Consider the following 16,169-nt stretch of genomic DNA (forward strand, 5'->3'; position numbering starts at 1 on the left):
ATCCCACTCTGACTATTTATGCTTAGCCAGCCATACACACACTCTCCAAGCTAACCCCAGAGAAGGCTGTGCTGAGGAGGGAAGGATGGAAACAACCTAGGCCCCATCTGGCCCAGCTCTGGGCCTGAAACAACACAGCCACCCAAACTGCTGTATCCTCCCACAGCCCCACTGTGCTACAGCAGTTTATTAGTTGGGGGGCTTTGGGGTCTTTGACAACTCAAAGATCTTGCATGATGTTATGTTACATATTATGGAAAATGCAGGGTTAGGAGAAACAGGAAATTTTTGGATTCCTCTCTGCATTCTGTCTGTATAATAAGAGAACAGCCTTCAGATACAGGTGGCTGGGAAGACCAAGAAAGAAATATATTTGTGGCTAGGAAATATGTCCCAGTAAAATGAACACTAATCACTAATCAGCTCTCTTTGCTTCTAGACTATGTACTTGGGTCTTTTTAGTTTGTTTAGGTGTTTGTTTTATTTTTAAATCTCACCTTCCTTCATTCTCTGGTAACTACTAACAGAAAAGAGCATGATTTTCCTTTTCTACTTTCCTTTCATAGTCATTTCAGATCTTGTCTCTTTGAAAGATGCTGTCCATCACAGATTGCAATCTGCCTTGTACAGTTCTGAGTTATGTTTAAATCTTCTTTCATCCTTCAAAGGCTGGCTGAAAGAAGTGTCAGGTCATTATTTCAGGCTGTAGCTTAATACTTAGGCTTACCAGTGTATGATCTCTCTCTTTGGTAAAGACCTTCATTCACTGAAGGTCAAGGTATTAGTGCTATTTTTAAATATATTCCCAGCCCTGAAGAGTTAAAAATAGCCTTCTACAAAAACGCACAGTAATTGGTTAAACCTTGCTAGCAATCACATGAAGATGATAACTCCTCCCAGGAAAAGACATAGCCAAAGCAGCTTTGACATGGATTTATACTTAGAAGAGCAGCTGCAGGCCTACTGAGAAGGAGTTCACAATATAGATTCTTGGATTATTAGCAGAAAATAGCAGCTTGATGCTGGAAAGGAAGGGAAGGAGACACGGGAAAAAATTTTCTCATAGTGATCTGCAAGTGAATTCCATGGATCCTCTACTTTGGAACAATCACCATTAGAAAAAAAGCCTAAAAAATGGATCTGGGAAAGGCAAAGCTGCTGCGAACTGGCCTCAATGCTTTATATCAAGCTATCCACCCGGTGCATGGCATTGCCTGGACAGATGGGAAGCAAGTGATACTGACCACTCTATACTATCAAAATGGAGAACTGAAGTTTGGAGACTCAAGCATTGTTGGTCAATTTGAACATGTGCATGGACTTTACTGGGGCCCATGTTGCTCTACAGAAACCCCAGCTCTGCTTGCTATTCAGCACAAAAAGCACGTAAGCATTTGGCAGCTGGTCTACAGCAGTGCAGAGAAGAGAAAGCCCTTGATTTCTCAGACTTGTGAGGTTGGTGAGCCATTTCCACTGCTTTCTCAGGGCTGTGTCTGGCATCCAAAGAAGGAGGTCTTGGCTGTGCTTACAAAACGAGATGCTTCAGTCTTGCATGCCGTTCGCACTGACAATACGAGGGTTAAGGCAGAGATCAAAAGCAGCGGACTCATCCACTGTGCTTGCTGGACTAAGGATGGTAATCGTTTAGTAGTTGCTATAGGCAGTGCCCTGCACTCCTACATTTGGGATAATGCTCAGAAAACTCTAAATATCTGCTCCTTTTGCCCAGTTTTTGATGTTGGAGGTTATATCTGTGCTATAGAAGCCACCCTGGATTTCCAAATTGCTGTAGCTACTGAGCTTCCTTTAGATAATGTCTGTGGTTTCAATGCAGGCATTGCATTTGATGTGCCCTCTGGTACAGAAGCTGGTTCTTTAATCTCACAGCCTGCTTTGGTGCTTGGTGATGAGGAATACTCCATGGACACAAGAAGAAAGTCCATAGATTCAGATAGATCAGGCGTTGATTCAGTTGCCTCTTCTTCATCAGGTCCTGTGGATTTGACCCATATCCTTGCAAACCACCGTCGGTCAGATCCCAGTCCTCTCCTTACTCTGAAACACAAAGACTCTGCAGCAGCAAACGGTCAAGATTCTTCTCACTTGATCTTGGTGACTTTTGAGAGGAAGGTAACGACCACCAGGAAAGTCACCATCCCAGGTATTCTGGTTCCTGATATAATGGCATTTGACTTTAGAGCTCAGATTGTGGCAGTAGCCTCTAATGCTACTAATATTGTTCTGGTATATTCAGTAACCTCTTCCTGCATGCCTCACATTCAACAAATCCAACTGGAAAAAAATGAAAGACCAAAGGGCCTATGCTTTTTAACAGATAAACTCTTATTGATTCTGATTGGCAAGCAGAGGTTCCCTGAGCCTAATCTCATTCCATCTTCAAGTTCAGACAGGTATGTAATGCGTCTTATGGTCAAAGAACTGATGCTGGAAGAAAATTCTTCAGCATTGCCCGAGACTAAGCAGAATATGCTTTATAACTTTGAATCCTCTCTTAATATACCTGGAAAAAGAAAATTCTTTGAGAATCTTGCCACAGAAGACCAGCTTCAAATCAAGGAGTTATTAATACCAAGAAGCACAGTTATTCAGTCTCCAAGTGGCAGGAGAAGACTCATTGAAGAAGTAAAGAGCCCTAGTTATGAGCAGAGCTCTTCGTCAAGTGTGAGTGACCTGGATGAAAAAAGGCTCCTGGGTGACTCCTCGGTGGCCTTGGAAACATTGGATGCTGAACCTATGAATCGCTCAGTGTCTCTTCGTGGTTTTGGATCACCTAGCAGGATTTCCAGCAGACCAACATCCCCTAAAGTGCAGTTCAATGTAATCCAAGAAACATCAAATTCTCCTAAAAACAACAATTTGCCAAGTGAAAGGGGAATGAGACACATATCTAGAAATTTGGAGAGACTTTGTGGCAGTTTCAATGAGTTACAGCTGAGTCTTTCCGAAATCACGGACTTCGCTAGGAACGGGAGGAGGATATCCTTCGCCTACCCGTGCTCCCAGGAACCGCCTGTCGTGCATGTCACTTACCAGGTAACATTCTGTCACCTAAGAAATACTGTGATAGGAACCAAATTTTTAAACAGTCTTGCATTTATTTAGCTTTAAATCAAAAGCATGAAGTTTATTCTTATTAACCCACAACAAATGTAACCTAGGTTTGGCATCAAGTCTAATCTAAAATGGAATTATAATCTGTCATTGGAACAATAACTCAGGATGATGTGGATAGTTTATAGGATACTTAACATAGTTTAGAGGTAACTTAAACATGGGAGATTTGTCTGTTTGTTTTTTGATGATGCACAATTGTCTTGGACACTGGCTGATTTTGTGTGCATCTGTTAGAGAGAACCGAGCCAGAGTTGTTAATCTACAAAAGGCTTATATTTTAGTTTAGTGCAGAGATAAGATGATGAATGGGGCTACAGCAGCTCACCAGAAATGTAATAAATTTAAACTGGAGCTCAAATCCATAGTTTGAAGATAGCCAGACTCACAGGAAGACTGAAATAAAGTATTGAATCTCAATTTATGGAAAATTTAAATGGACGTGACATGAATTTGAATTATTTCTACTTTAATTTCTCAACACTATTCTTCAAAATATTCATTATTCAAAATAAAATGTACTCAATTTGTAAAACACATAACCACTTAAAATTTTCTTAAAAAACCCCCTTCAAACAAAGAAAAACTTTCCAATCCATCAATATGTAATTATGATTTCATTAAATAAATATAAAAATTTCAAACCATCATGCTCCTATCTACCCCTGTTTTGGCAAGTTTTCTCCTGGCTATAATAAGAATTTCAGCTAAGGAATGTAGGTTGGGTAATTATTTCTATCTATTATTTTTAATATTATTCACAAGAATATATAATAATAACATTATACTGATCAGATTTTTGACCATGCTGATGGTAGTGATAAAACTGGTGTTCCTTTCAGGATGTAGATGCCAATTATAAGTGCATTCTTATCTACTGCAACATAAGCAGCATTATGTCAAAATCATACACTGCATTATGATGATGCTGAAGCAAATTTTACTTCCTTTAACTTTAAAGGAATCCATATAGACATCTAAGTACCCCTCTTTAAACAGTTGTTAAGAGAATGGTGACTCGATTCAATCATGGTCATTACTTTCTAGCAATAATTTACTTGGCATTTAAACAGATTCTGGTGTGTTGAGTTCTCTGAAAAATAGCAAAGCTTTCGATCTGAATTAGTCAATAATTTAACTTGAACACATTATACAAATTCTTCTGAAAAAGCAGCATGTCTATTTTAAATAATTTAGGATTTTATTGGCCAAGAAGCAAGCCCTTCTGTTCTCCAGAATGTTCAAATTAATTTTGATTTCTTAACATAAATCAACTTATTTATTTAGCAAGCAGCCCTATTTCTAAGATTCAATTGGATTAACCTTTCCCAAGAGAAGTTTTATTTGTGACATGTAACATTAATCTAAGATCTGAAGTTGCTGTGCACATGCTTGCACAAGAAGAATTAACCTGTTATTTTTCTTTGGAAAGAACAACCAAAAAATTAAGTGCTTCTAAAATACTGCTAGAAAAACTTTGTTTAGAAAGGAATACTTCTTTATTGAAACAGGTTAGTTTCACATTAAGCAAGCAGCAAGCACTGCTAGCATTACAATGACTCAGAAAAAGTGCCACTAATGCCTTCCCACACACAGCTTTCCTGGAGAAGTCTTGACTAATGCCTTGTACAGTTCAGCTCCTCTTCTGAAATCTACCAGGGTCATAGCATGATGCCAAAAAATAATGAAAAATAAACTCAGCAGAAAGGTCTGCAGACAGACAGGGAAATATTTGCTTCATAGGCAGCTAATAATTTTCAGTGAAATAGTTGTTTTGATTAGTTTATATTCAGACATCTGAACCTTGTTCCTCCTTCAGGAGTTGTTTAGTGCACTGTGAGCTCAGAGACCAGCTGGGCTGTGGGCTCCAGCCAGATTCTGTTCAAAAAAGCAGATTCTGAGCAAAAAGTCAGGAAATAGCTTTATTGCCTTATGATATAAATATCAGCCAGTGGAAAACATTCTAAGCTTTAGGAACACTGCAGTCCAGTCAATAATATGGCCATTATCTTCCAGCTCTTTGTGCCAAGTGCATGTCCTCTTAAGTGTCTCTATAATCCCAGCACAGCAGAGGCTCAGTCTTGATCGAGAAATCTATTGTACTAAAGAATATGATGATCAGAGCTGCATAACCATATTTATGTATTTAAAAAATAAAATGAAAGTTTCAAACATGAGATAAAAATGTAGCAAAAATTAATGAGAAATTTTGAATACTGTTGCACAGAAGCGTTATTGACATATTTGTGAGTACTTCGTGTTCTGCTTAGAAAACTAAAAAACCCAAAACATTTATTACTTAATAATTCATAATGTCTGCTGATTTAACAGCCTTCAAAACCTTTGTTTATCCTGTTAGTGCAAGCCTGCCTGTAACTCCTCTGAAGTCACATCTATGCAGTGCTACCAGAATTTGTATTCTTTGTAGCCCATAGCCATAGAAGAAAGCCATGATCATTCACACTTTGGAAATATCACTGCACTATCACTTTCGTAATAGCATTCAGCCACCAGAGGTAACTTGATCATTCAACCCTGAAAAGCAAATATTATTTCTCTTTCATCACATACAGGCTTGTGATTCGGGGAATGTGGGAGGGCAGACAGACAAATGCAATAAAAGAAGATATTATTTAAAAAAAAAAAAAAAAAAAAAAAAAGAAGATCTGTCACATATTTTTTTCTGTTTCATTTTGCAACAAGATACTTTTATTATCCTTTTCCCCCAGAAAAGAAACAGCTGCAGAATATTTAAAGTAGTCTCATTCAAAAGCTAATTACAGTGGAAATAAAGCCAATCTGGATCTCAAATTAAAGGCATTTAGGCAAACCTCTCCAGGAGGAATAAGATTCATCTTAATCTGAAGAACATCTTTAAACTCCTACATTTTCTTCACAAGCAGCATGATGTCAAAAGTTTATATGACTGAGAGCATATATTGCATAATTAAACAGGAAATAATATCTTTTCAGCAATTAGTCACAACGACTTTCTTTTCTTAGCACTCACCAATAATTGTACCCAAGTCAATTTTTACTTTTATAGTATCTTGATACAATTTACTATAGCTACAAAGGTCAGCTACAAAATAAACTTCTTTTTTCTTTAACACATATCTGGGAGATGAACAGAAAGGATCCAAATATATGGTAGTAAAGCTCTGATAGAAATACATGACTTAAAGAAAGGGAATATAAGGGGGGGGCACAGTAAAATGAGTGAAGACCAGGCTGAAATGATGAGCTGTAATAAGACCATGAACCCTTCAGAAATCCAAAGGGCAATTTTGACTTAGGTTGAGAAATAGAAAGTAGGTCATGAAAATGATGGAAGAGGAAGCTGAAATGACTGCTCTCTGGAGTAAGAAACTAGTCAGCTATCCTGAAATTTAGAAAGAAAAGATTTAGGATGACTGTAAAAGAAAGACCTGCAGTAGTCCAGAGAAAGTGTGATTAATGCATGGATAACATTTTGAGCAAGGTTGAGGAATTTGTTATGAACAAATTCTGTCAACAGTGCTCTGAAACTGATCAATAGCAGACAAGCGGGGTTTGTAGAGGAGACACAATTCCTTTTGTTAGAGCAGATGATTTGTTTGTTGGATATGCAGGTGCAAAAGGAAAGGAACATGCAATGTCAAAAATAGAGCCAAGTTTTCATACTGCACAAAGAAAGTAAAGATCATACATAAAGATCGTGGAAGCACAAGCACAAAAGGTATATCTTAGATGGCAGTACACCTGAAACAGTAGTTGCAGAACTGTTAACAGAGAGCCAGGAGGAGAGAAATCCCAGCATCATGTCACCTGGAATGCTGATGTGCCCTATAAATGCAAACTGGGCTGGGATTTAAGCACCTCTGAGCACCTCAGATCTCTTCCTGCGTAAACATTTTACAGGCTTATGCTTCTCTGCCAGGTTAATTAAGGTTGCAGTTGGAATGTCCCACATAAGGGTAAGAAAAGGAAAGATATTGATATCTCCACCGCAATAAAAACAGAATCTAGCAAAAAGCAGGCAGAAATCACAGCAACAGTAGAAATGATGATAGGGAAGGGGAGCAGTGCAAGCTGTCAAACCTAATGAACACTACCTGTGGCAATGCTGCACCAGGCGCAATGAGAATGTAAATCATAATTTCTCTTCCTCTATAATGGCTCTCTTGCTTGGCTCTTTAAGTGTCTTTTCATTGTCTTCTGGGACAGAACCCCCACATCTAGCTAATCTACTAGCTTTTTCTCATCCTGCACAATGAATATGGGGGCAAGGTAAAAGCAAGCTGACTAATGGGTACTAAGGTATGAAACCTGAAATCACCAGTGGAGCACAACACAGTTAAAATCAAGGGTTTAAAAGAATGAAAACAGAATCCTAGGCAACTACAGCACTGTTCACTGTACAATGCATGTAGTAAGGTGATACCTTTCCCTTATAAAATAACAGATTATTAAAATAAAGGGGATGAAGAATATTTGAAATACCTGTAATTCAGTACAGTACTTGAAATCATGCCACAGGGGAAATTATTTGTTCCACAGCAGAGAATAGGGATTAATAAAAAAAAAAAAAAAAAAAAAAAAGATGATTAAGGAATTAGCTGAATTAGCTCCAAAGAGATAGCATTAGCTACAGTAATATAGAAGAAAATGGAAAAAATTACTAGTGGATTTTCTAGTGATGGATTTTCAGGCTCATCTAAAAGTTTCATTAATGATCTGCTGAGTTATGCTTATAAAATGTGCATATGACATGAAGTCAGTAATATTTTCAGTAAAGGATCAGGATTTCACACCTGTAAATTGATGACTATTATTTAACATTTAGAATTTAAAAAAACCTGAAATTAACTAAATGAGCTAAAATAAGGTGCATAGTAATATATTCCAGAATTAAGAGATGAAATTTCTGCTTTTGTACATGCTTAGTGACTGCAAGATGACTGTGAATCCAAAATACAATACTGTAATGAAAAGAACAAAGGCAATGTGTGGGCACATCAGTGAAGCACATCCTTCAGCAGGTAATGAGCACTGGGCATACAGCTGGCAGATCCCATCTGAAAAACATTTTACATTCCTAGACATCCATGGGCAAGAAAGACACATTGAAACTTCAACTGATCGATAACCCAGTGTCAGTAAAAACAATTCTGATTGGTAGCACATTCTTTTTACTTTGCTGTTTCATCAGCTGTTGAATTTAAGTTCATTAAGATGATTTCAGCATGCAGGGGAGCGCAGGCAGTGCATTAGGAAATACAAGACAAATGAAGAAAAGGCCAAGAGGCAGAACCAGCTCCAGCTGACTGCTCAGTGGGGTTCAAAAAAGGGAGAGAAGGCATGTTCACTTACTTTGCAGACATACATGAAATATGTAACATCTCATCCAGGAATCCTTTTGCCTTAGTAAATGATTTTTTTCTCATACATATTTGCAATCCAAAACATGAGTTTTGAAAGACAGTTTGGCACTGCTGTGATGGGCTGGCTGCTGCCTAGAACACCCTTTATAGGCCATAAAATCTGATCTAGGCAGGCTGACCTGGGTGAAGGAAAACAATTATTGAATTGACTGTTTCTTTTTGCCTGGTTTTTCTTGAAGGAGAGTTGGATTTGACATACTATAGGAAGCTGACTAAAGAAACTTAATCTGAAAATATACAATAATATATGTGGAAGTATATTTGTTTCTTCTGTGATTAACATTAACAACAGTTCGTTGTCTACCAATAAACTTTGTTCTAGGATAAAGCAACAAACACAAGGGATTTTAATCTGGGAATTTCAAGTCCTCTGATTCCTATTGGAAATAAATAACAACATAGCAAAAACAGACATGGATTTTGGGAAGAAGTGGATTAAATCTAGATTTGGCTAGAAAATTGTCTTTGGTTAAGGCATGAAAGTGAGAAGTACCAAGGCAAGCTTTTAGATGTACCTCTAACTCTGTCACAAATTACTTCCATGACTTTGACTATCTCTCTTAAACTCCCTGTGTAATTGTATGATCCTCTATAAAAAGGGGATACTAAGAGTTACCTGCCTCACAAGTAGGTACAGGTTTAAATAAGTTAATCTGTGTTACTATGTGTGTGAACACATTCCTCCAAGAGAAGGCACATGATCATCACTTAAACTAAGTATTAAACAAAAAGGCTACATAATTAGAAGATTATAACAGAGAAAGATTCTTGATCTGACAGAATTTGTAAAAAGTAAAAAATAAATGTATAAAATGAGTAGGTTTATCATTATAAACAAAAGCATATGACAGAGAAAATAGCTCATATGAACACTGACAAGCAATGAAAGACAAACAACTGAGACTTGATCTTTCAGGTCTGTACTTGAAAAACTGTTTAGGATAAAAAATAGGTGTTGTGCAGTTTTTTGTATACAAAAATGGCTTCCACTTCCAATGGCTGTTCCAATAATAATGTACAGTGCTATACAGGATACAAACTAGAACAATGCCATCTTGAATATACATTTCCATTCAACTGATTTCAAGTCAAGAGAGACGGATCTAGATTATTTTCTGATAATTCTTGAGCTGAACCTATTGATGTGAAAATGGACCACTTGGGTCAAGGCAATAAGCCTGTCTCATTTACAGTCCATTTTTTTTCTTTAATTCATGAAGTGAAGTTCCAGTTTGAATAAACTCTACTATTTCAACCTGTACTCAGGAAAATGAAATAGTTGTTAAATGTGCTAGTCCACAATCTGCAGCAATGACAAAGCTTTGCACAAATACCTGCACAGGCAAAGAGCACCTTTGCAATGCCTATGCAAAGCACACACTCTCTGCTGAACATCCAGCCCATTGGGTTTCAGGTGTGTTTAGGTTCAATAGAATATGGTATTATGTAACTTGGAAATATCTAAAAATTACAGAGAACTTCTCTTATATAGTTACAGCTGTAACAAAAAGTTGCTGTAGGTTTATGACTAAGAAAATTATACTTCCTTGATGCATTCCTTAGGGATGTCCTTTATTATTTATGCACCAACAAATTTCTGGTCGTTTTGAATGTGGAAAAAGATGAGAAGACCTCTGAAAGTTGGAAAGTTCACATTCTTAATGGAAAGACATTTTTTATGGTTCTTATGTACAAAATCAATCACAATAAATAAAAAAATAACGATCAGCCATACACTATCTGCATAAGCAATTTATAGCAGACTAGGGGAAAAGACATTTGCAACAGTCAGCAGCCATTCTGATTTACAGAATTCAATGAGGTTGCATGACAGCACAGATACTGTGTACAGAAAAGTGAAAGGGATTGATTTAGAAAGGTTGTTACACAGCAAAAAAGCACACGTTCACAGAGAGCAACTGTCAAAAGACAGCACAATTAGAAATGAAGACAAGCATTACAAGAGACATTTATTTAGTCAAAGGTCAGATTACTGTGCACACAAATAAAAGATGCAGTGGAGAATTCATTCAACTGTAAGTTTTACGTTAGCAAGAAAAATTCAAGGGTGTGAAGTAGACACAGGCAGAGTAGGACAAGAACAGGAGTTAGGATAGATGAGTTCTGAAATATTATCTTGGATCCCTTTTGAATGCATGAAACAGAGGGGTCTATGAAATTGGGTAAATAGACTGTTTATTCATAACAAATACGTAACATCTGGGGGTATTGCAAACATAAAGATGCCAAATAAAAAGAAATAAAGCAAAATATAGCACATGGAACTACATAGGGAGAAAGCATGGAATGAACAAAACAAAATTCACAGGACAAAGTATAGCAATATTATTTAGAGGAAAATGTCCTGTTCATATCTATTTCATAACAACATGGAGTCATCAGAAAATTTTCAATGTTAAAAGGAATTTTAAATTATAGCAGATAGGAAAATGTAAATTAAAATATATATGCACTCCCTTACCATAGTAGCTCAACTATTTTTTGTCCTTGCACCTTGCAGTAACCAGAAAGATGAAACAGAAGCACATTGATTCTCAGGGGCACCTAAATTTTATGAAGCACAAACAAGCCACCTTTATATTCAAGTGTGTTCTTTCTGTATCATAGCAAATTCCAAGGCTGTAAATCTATTCCCTTTCTCTCAAAGCAAGTCACAGGATTCCCAAGCTACCTTGCTGTGACAGCTTTTCAGAGAGACTACTGCTACGTCCAGTCTCTCTGCAAAACTCCCTGTGCCAAAATAACTCTGAGGTTATTTTACCAGAGTGGAATAGCTACCCAATGGCTTTCAAACCCACCAACATATACAGCTGAAACTGAGCAGAGTACTCATTTACTCTGGCAGCATCTGGAACATTATTCCAGGTATGATATATTCCCTTCCACTAAACTGGCTTCAGGCAGGGAGGCCCAACAGACACACAGATGCCCACCCCAGGGTAAAACACACACAGGGCTGAGGCAGCTTTGAGTTGCAGAAGCTCATAAAGCAAAAAACAAAGAGGAATTTTCATCCTCCTCACATGGGACTATGAGATTGTGCTTAGAATGGTCCTGCATAATGATGTCATCTATGAACGGTAGGAAAGACAGACAAAGTAAAAGGCAAAGTAACTAAAGAACTGAAAGGAGTAAGAGCAGAGGAATGGTTGATGTCTAAGCCATTAACAAGATCTTTTCTTTTGCTTACATGCATATGAAGAAAAGCTTTTCAAATGGATCAGTTATTGAAGAAACAAAAGATGTTCTCCTCTGTGATGGCAAGATCCATCTGAGTTTAGTCCAGCAGCTATTTGATCTGCCTGTTATTGAAATGAAACACGGTATGTTCTTTTTTATTTTTGCTATCTGGTTTCACCTGAGATTTTTAGCATAAAAGAGGTATTTGTGATAGAATAATTACCCTAGACTTTAGTAAACTGAGTTAACTAAGTTTTTTTGCAAGTGTGTGTTTTCCCTTGCCTGAAACACAGCAATCTCTTGAAATAATTTAAATGCTAAGTAACTGCAAAACTACCTATTAACAGAGTAATATGTTAGGTGCCTCTGCAAAGGAAAGCTGAGAAAGTAATCAGTACACTGTGTTACCTGGAAGTAGAATTGCTTTCCTGAAATCTTTTGGCATTTTTCTTCACCCATCCTTACTAGCATGTCTAAGCCTCACAACAGAGTATAGGCTGGAGAAAAATTCACTCTCAGAAGATGATATATATATATTTATATGTCAAGTAACATTTGGGATTATTTTAATGTAGGATAAAAAATGAAGCTCAATGTTACTATTTGCCGATCTCCAATTTTTACCACTCACCACTGATTAACTCATAAGGACAGATGCCACAAGGGGAACCCTGGCCCCAGACAAGCCTCTGAATTGCCCTGTCCCTGTCTGTTCCTGTGTGACACCTTCTCAGCAACACATACTTCCATTTCTTAGCCATTTCTCTATAATGCTTCTGATGGCTTTTCTCATGATAGACTACTATGATCCTCTTTCTGAGGTTGTTCCAAAAGACAAGGATATGCAGGTTCTATATTCTTGTCAGGAATCTTCCTTGACTGTGCAGTGCAGTGGAAGCATATATGAAAAATCTCTGCCTGCTGTTGAGACCTGAGCTAACTCAAAGCAGGCTTCATGCAGCAACATGAGGCGAGGAGGAGCCCATTTTTTGCCTGTATTTCCAGCTCTTGATTTTGGAAAGAAATGCCCATTATAAACCAGGGGACTGAGAAAACCTTTTTTCAGCTCTATAGACAAGTTGAATATTTAATTAGCAGAACACCTCTCCTCAATTTCCTCATGTATTAGACTTCAAAGATATCAAAAAGATAATGTCTCAGAATCATCCTAATGTGTCCCTCTTTCTGCTTGTATTTTCTGATATTGAGTCTGTACACTTCCAGCAAAAGGAAAACAGAAACAAGAATCTTTCCTAAAATTCCTAAACAAAAATCCTGCAAAATTATAATGTTTGGAGAAGAAGCAGTTGTGTAGCTCTTTATTCAGTTCTAGATGATACTTACTTATATTCCTAAAAGTTTCTTTTGACACAAGACATAAATATTAAATGCAAAATTTAAAAATATCACTCCCATCCTTTAATACTGTATAATTAAAGGTTATGTAATGTAGAGCATGCTTGTACTATAATGACAGCCTGACATTTTTTACTGTGAGTAAACACTTAAGCATTGGAGGGAAAAGCTTCACAATTGTAAGTCAAAAATTCATGCCCACTGCAATGCTGTTAAAATCATTGGAGTTAAAGGAGCAATGAGCTCAGTCTCATTGTTTGCACTTTAAAACCAGGACTGTAATACCATTACCTGTGCTAAATATAGTCTGTCGTGTAGTGCCCTGGTAGCAGCACACAGGAGTCTCTTTTTGGCACATCATCATCATAATTGTTCACAGTAAAAGGGTACTATACTCTGCACACAGCTTTTCCATAGAAATATCCTGTGAGATATGCGAATTTCCAGCATTTCAATGGATGAAAATAAGGCCCAAGAGTGTGACACAAAAGTTTGATTCATCAATTTGATGAACAATGGATTATCAATTTGGAACTTCCACTTTATTCATTTAGGACTTCCACTTTCAGGCCCACTGCTCACAGAACCTGAAGTCTGTTCAGATTTAGAAAGAAAGTATTAAGAGCAGAAGATTAAAGATTCATGGTTTGGAAAGACAATCTTCTTATGATGTAACAGGTGACATGACAACATACAGCCAGTTGGAAAAGTGCTTTGTTAGTAGTTAAAGAAGGGGAGATTTACCTTCTCCAGGAGCATGCTTTGTTATGACAAAATAAGAATGGTTCATTTGGATTTTCTACAGTCCCTTTTTCACATTCCATTTCAAAAACAGTTTTATATCCAAAATCTAAAATCCCAACACAGAACCTATTAGGGCTTCCTTTCCCTCATATCTCAGCTAATGCCCCTGCTCAATAATGACAAAATCACATGCTCTAAGGAAAAGTGTGCCATATAAAGGTTCTCCCAATGCTTTTAAGTTGCCACCGATTTTTTTTCCATAAATTGTCAAACTGGAAAAAAAAATAAATAGAGAATTCACTCTTTTCTATGAGAACTGCAATATCCAGCCAAAAAGAAAGATAGATGAATCACTAAAGAAAATAATTATAGCTTCATTTTTAAGCTAATTTGCTAAGAAAAGTAAAAACAAAGTGAGGGAAGGTTTATTTTCAACTTCTATGCAATACAGAAAGAAAACCTAAATAGTTTTGTAGTCTTTTGGTTTTTTAAATCTTGTCTCTTTTTACTTTTTTTCCTTCAGAAGAAAAAGGATTAAAAATGTCATACATATTTTGCGCATTCTCTTTAGGAGAATATTCAATAAATAATTAAAAGACAAGAAATTCTACTGTAGCAGCTTTTGTAAATCATCTTTTGTAAATCACCTTCAAGGTGTAACTTTCTTCTATCTGCTATATGAAATTGAAAACATATGAAACAATCTTGGTTTGACAGTAATGAGATGGAGACCCCTATTCCCTACTAGAACAAGTACAGCACAATCATTTTTGTTGGCAACTTTTCCAGTTTTTATAATCTCTTTGTCATTTGGGTAGACAGATGAGTGAAAAAGCTAAGCATAGGTAGATGTCATTAAAACAAAAGTCATCATAGAAAGGCTGGCTGAGTTTTCAGAGGATGAAAATACTGATAGTTTATCAGAACTAGCAAAAATGCACCTTGTGTTTGAACTTAATTTATATAATGGACAAAATGCCTCAAACCTTGCAAGACCTTTCATTTAGCCCCTCACTGCATTTGCACAAAGGTGTGTTGAGCATGGATTGTCAGATCTTAATGTCATTAGTGTAATAAGGCTTTAGTGCACAAAAAGAAACCCTGCTCTGCCTGCGTGCCCACTGACTTTTCAAAACGTGCTTCTACATTTACATAACCACAGCAGTGCACTCATTTTCTTTTTCTTGCTTAATTTTTGTAGGCTCTTCTTGGATTGTGCTCACTGCAGACAAGGACGGCTTTGTGCCATTAATATTCAAAGCCACACAAGAGATAATCATAAGGGATGGAACTGACAGTTCAGAAGTCTGTGGAGGTCACTCCCGCAAAAAAAGCATCCCAATGCGACCACCAAGCAGAGTGACATAATTTCTGAACAAAGAACCCCAATGACCTTCTTTTCTCCTACAACACAGAGACATTCTGTGGTTTCAGACACTGAGAGACTAGAAAGCTGTCTTCACTACTTTCCATGTATTGTAACTGTAAAATCTGTGGCATGGTTACACTATAGCTACATTCTCAGGTTGGCTGGATGCTCATGATTTCTTCTGAAGGACTGGACCTACAGTGAAGTTCACTTCAGCTGCTGTTATAAATGGTTGTCATGGACTGGAGTGGAGAGACTATTGTCTACTTTGGTTGAGGTCAGGATGTTCTTGGAGGAACAGTATTATGCTAAAAATCATGCAACAATAACAAATCTAGCTGGGGCAAGTGTACAGTCTACATAAAATCTGAAGAAAATACAACTAAAGAGCCTTTATATTAATTAAGGAAAACCAGGATGGGGGGAGGGGAAAGAAAGAAAATTGCTTCAGCCTCTTTTCTGTTCCAGCTGGATCCCATGGAACCTACAACATTTTCAGAAATGCCTAATTTTTATATGAATACGTTCAATTACTAAAAAGGCTGCATCACTGTCTCCTGTCAGTGTCTTACACAGCATGTAGATTTATACATGCACACTGAAGAGAAAGAAAAAATCTTGCAAGATAAATTGAGGATCAAAGATGTTGAATGTAAATTTAATTTGGCTAAATGAAGGTGTATACACTGAACCTTTCATCTACACTCCTGCACGATCAGTCAAAAAAATGAAAAGCCCTTCTATGGCAGATTATTCATACCCTAACAGATTTCTAAAACTGATTGTGGTGAACTGTCCTTATTAAACAAGTAAATAAGTGCCTGTTCCTTTCCACTGACTGCAAACACAAGTGGGGGACTCATTTGAATGCAAACAGTCACATTTAGCCAGGTGAGCTGAGGTTCAGCCTCAGAGAAGAGACAACAGAAATACAGGTGAGAGTC

The 16,169-nt window shown here is 37.1% G+C and overlaps 1 protein-coding gene across 1 annotated transcript; it reads left to right on the plus strand.

Annotated features, from left to right (window-relative positions):
• Positions 1 to 1,134: 1,134 nt before the first annotated feature.
• On the plus strand, positions 1,135 to 15,261 carry LOC130251442 (WD repeat and coiled-coil-containing protein-like). Its single transcript, XM_056488057.1, has 3 exons — positions 1,135 to 3,054; positions 11,779 to 11,899; positions 15,058 to 15,261. Exons 1-3 carry the CDS (start codon positions 1,135 to 1,137, stop codon positions 15,222 to 15,224), a joined length of 2,208 nt encoding a protein of 735 aa, XP_056344032.1. The 3' UTR covers positions 15,225 to 15,261.
• Positions 15,262 to 16,169: the final 908 nt, after the last annotated feature.

This window comes from Oenanthe melanoleuca, chromosome 3, assembly GCF_029582105.1.
Source record: "Oenanthe melanoleuca isolate GR-GAL-2019-014 chromosome 3, OMel1.0, whole genome shotgun sequence".
NCBI lineage: Eukaryota > Metazoa > Chordata > Aves > Passeriformes > Muscicapidae > Oenanthe > Oenanthe melanoleuca.

What these genes read in the sequence shown, in the direction of transcription:
- LOC130251442 (XM_056488057.1), top strand. Translation starts at nt 1,135, where the DNA reads ATGGATCTGGGAAAGGCAAAGCTGCTGCGAACTGGCCTCAATGCTTTA. An exon ending in TCGTGCATGTCACTTACCAG is followed by an intron (nt 3,055 to 11,778) that starts GTAACATTCTGT and finishes ATGCATATGAAG; the next exon opens with AAAAGCTTTTCAAATGGATC. An exon ending in TGTTATTGAAATGAAACACG is followed by an intron (nt 11,900 to 15,057) that starts GTATGTTCTTTT and finishes TAATTTTTGTAG; the next exon opens with GCTCTTCTTGGATTGTGCTC.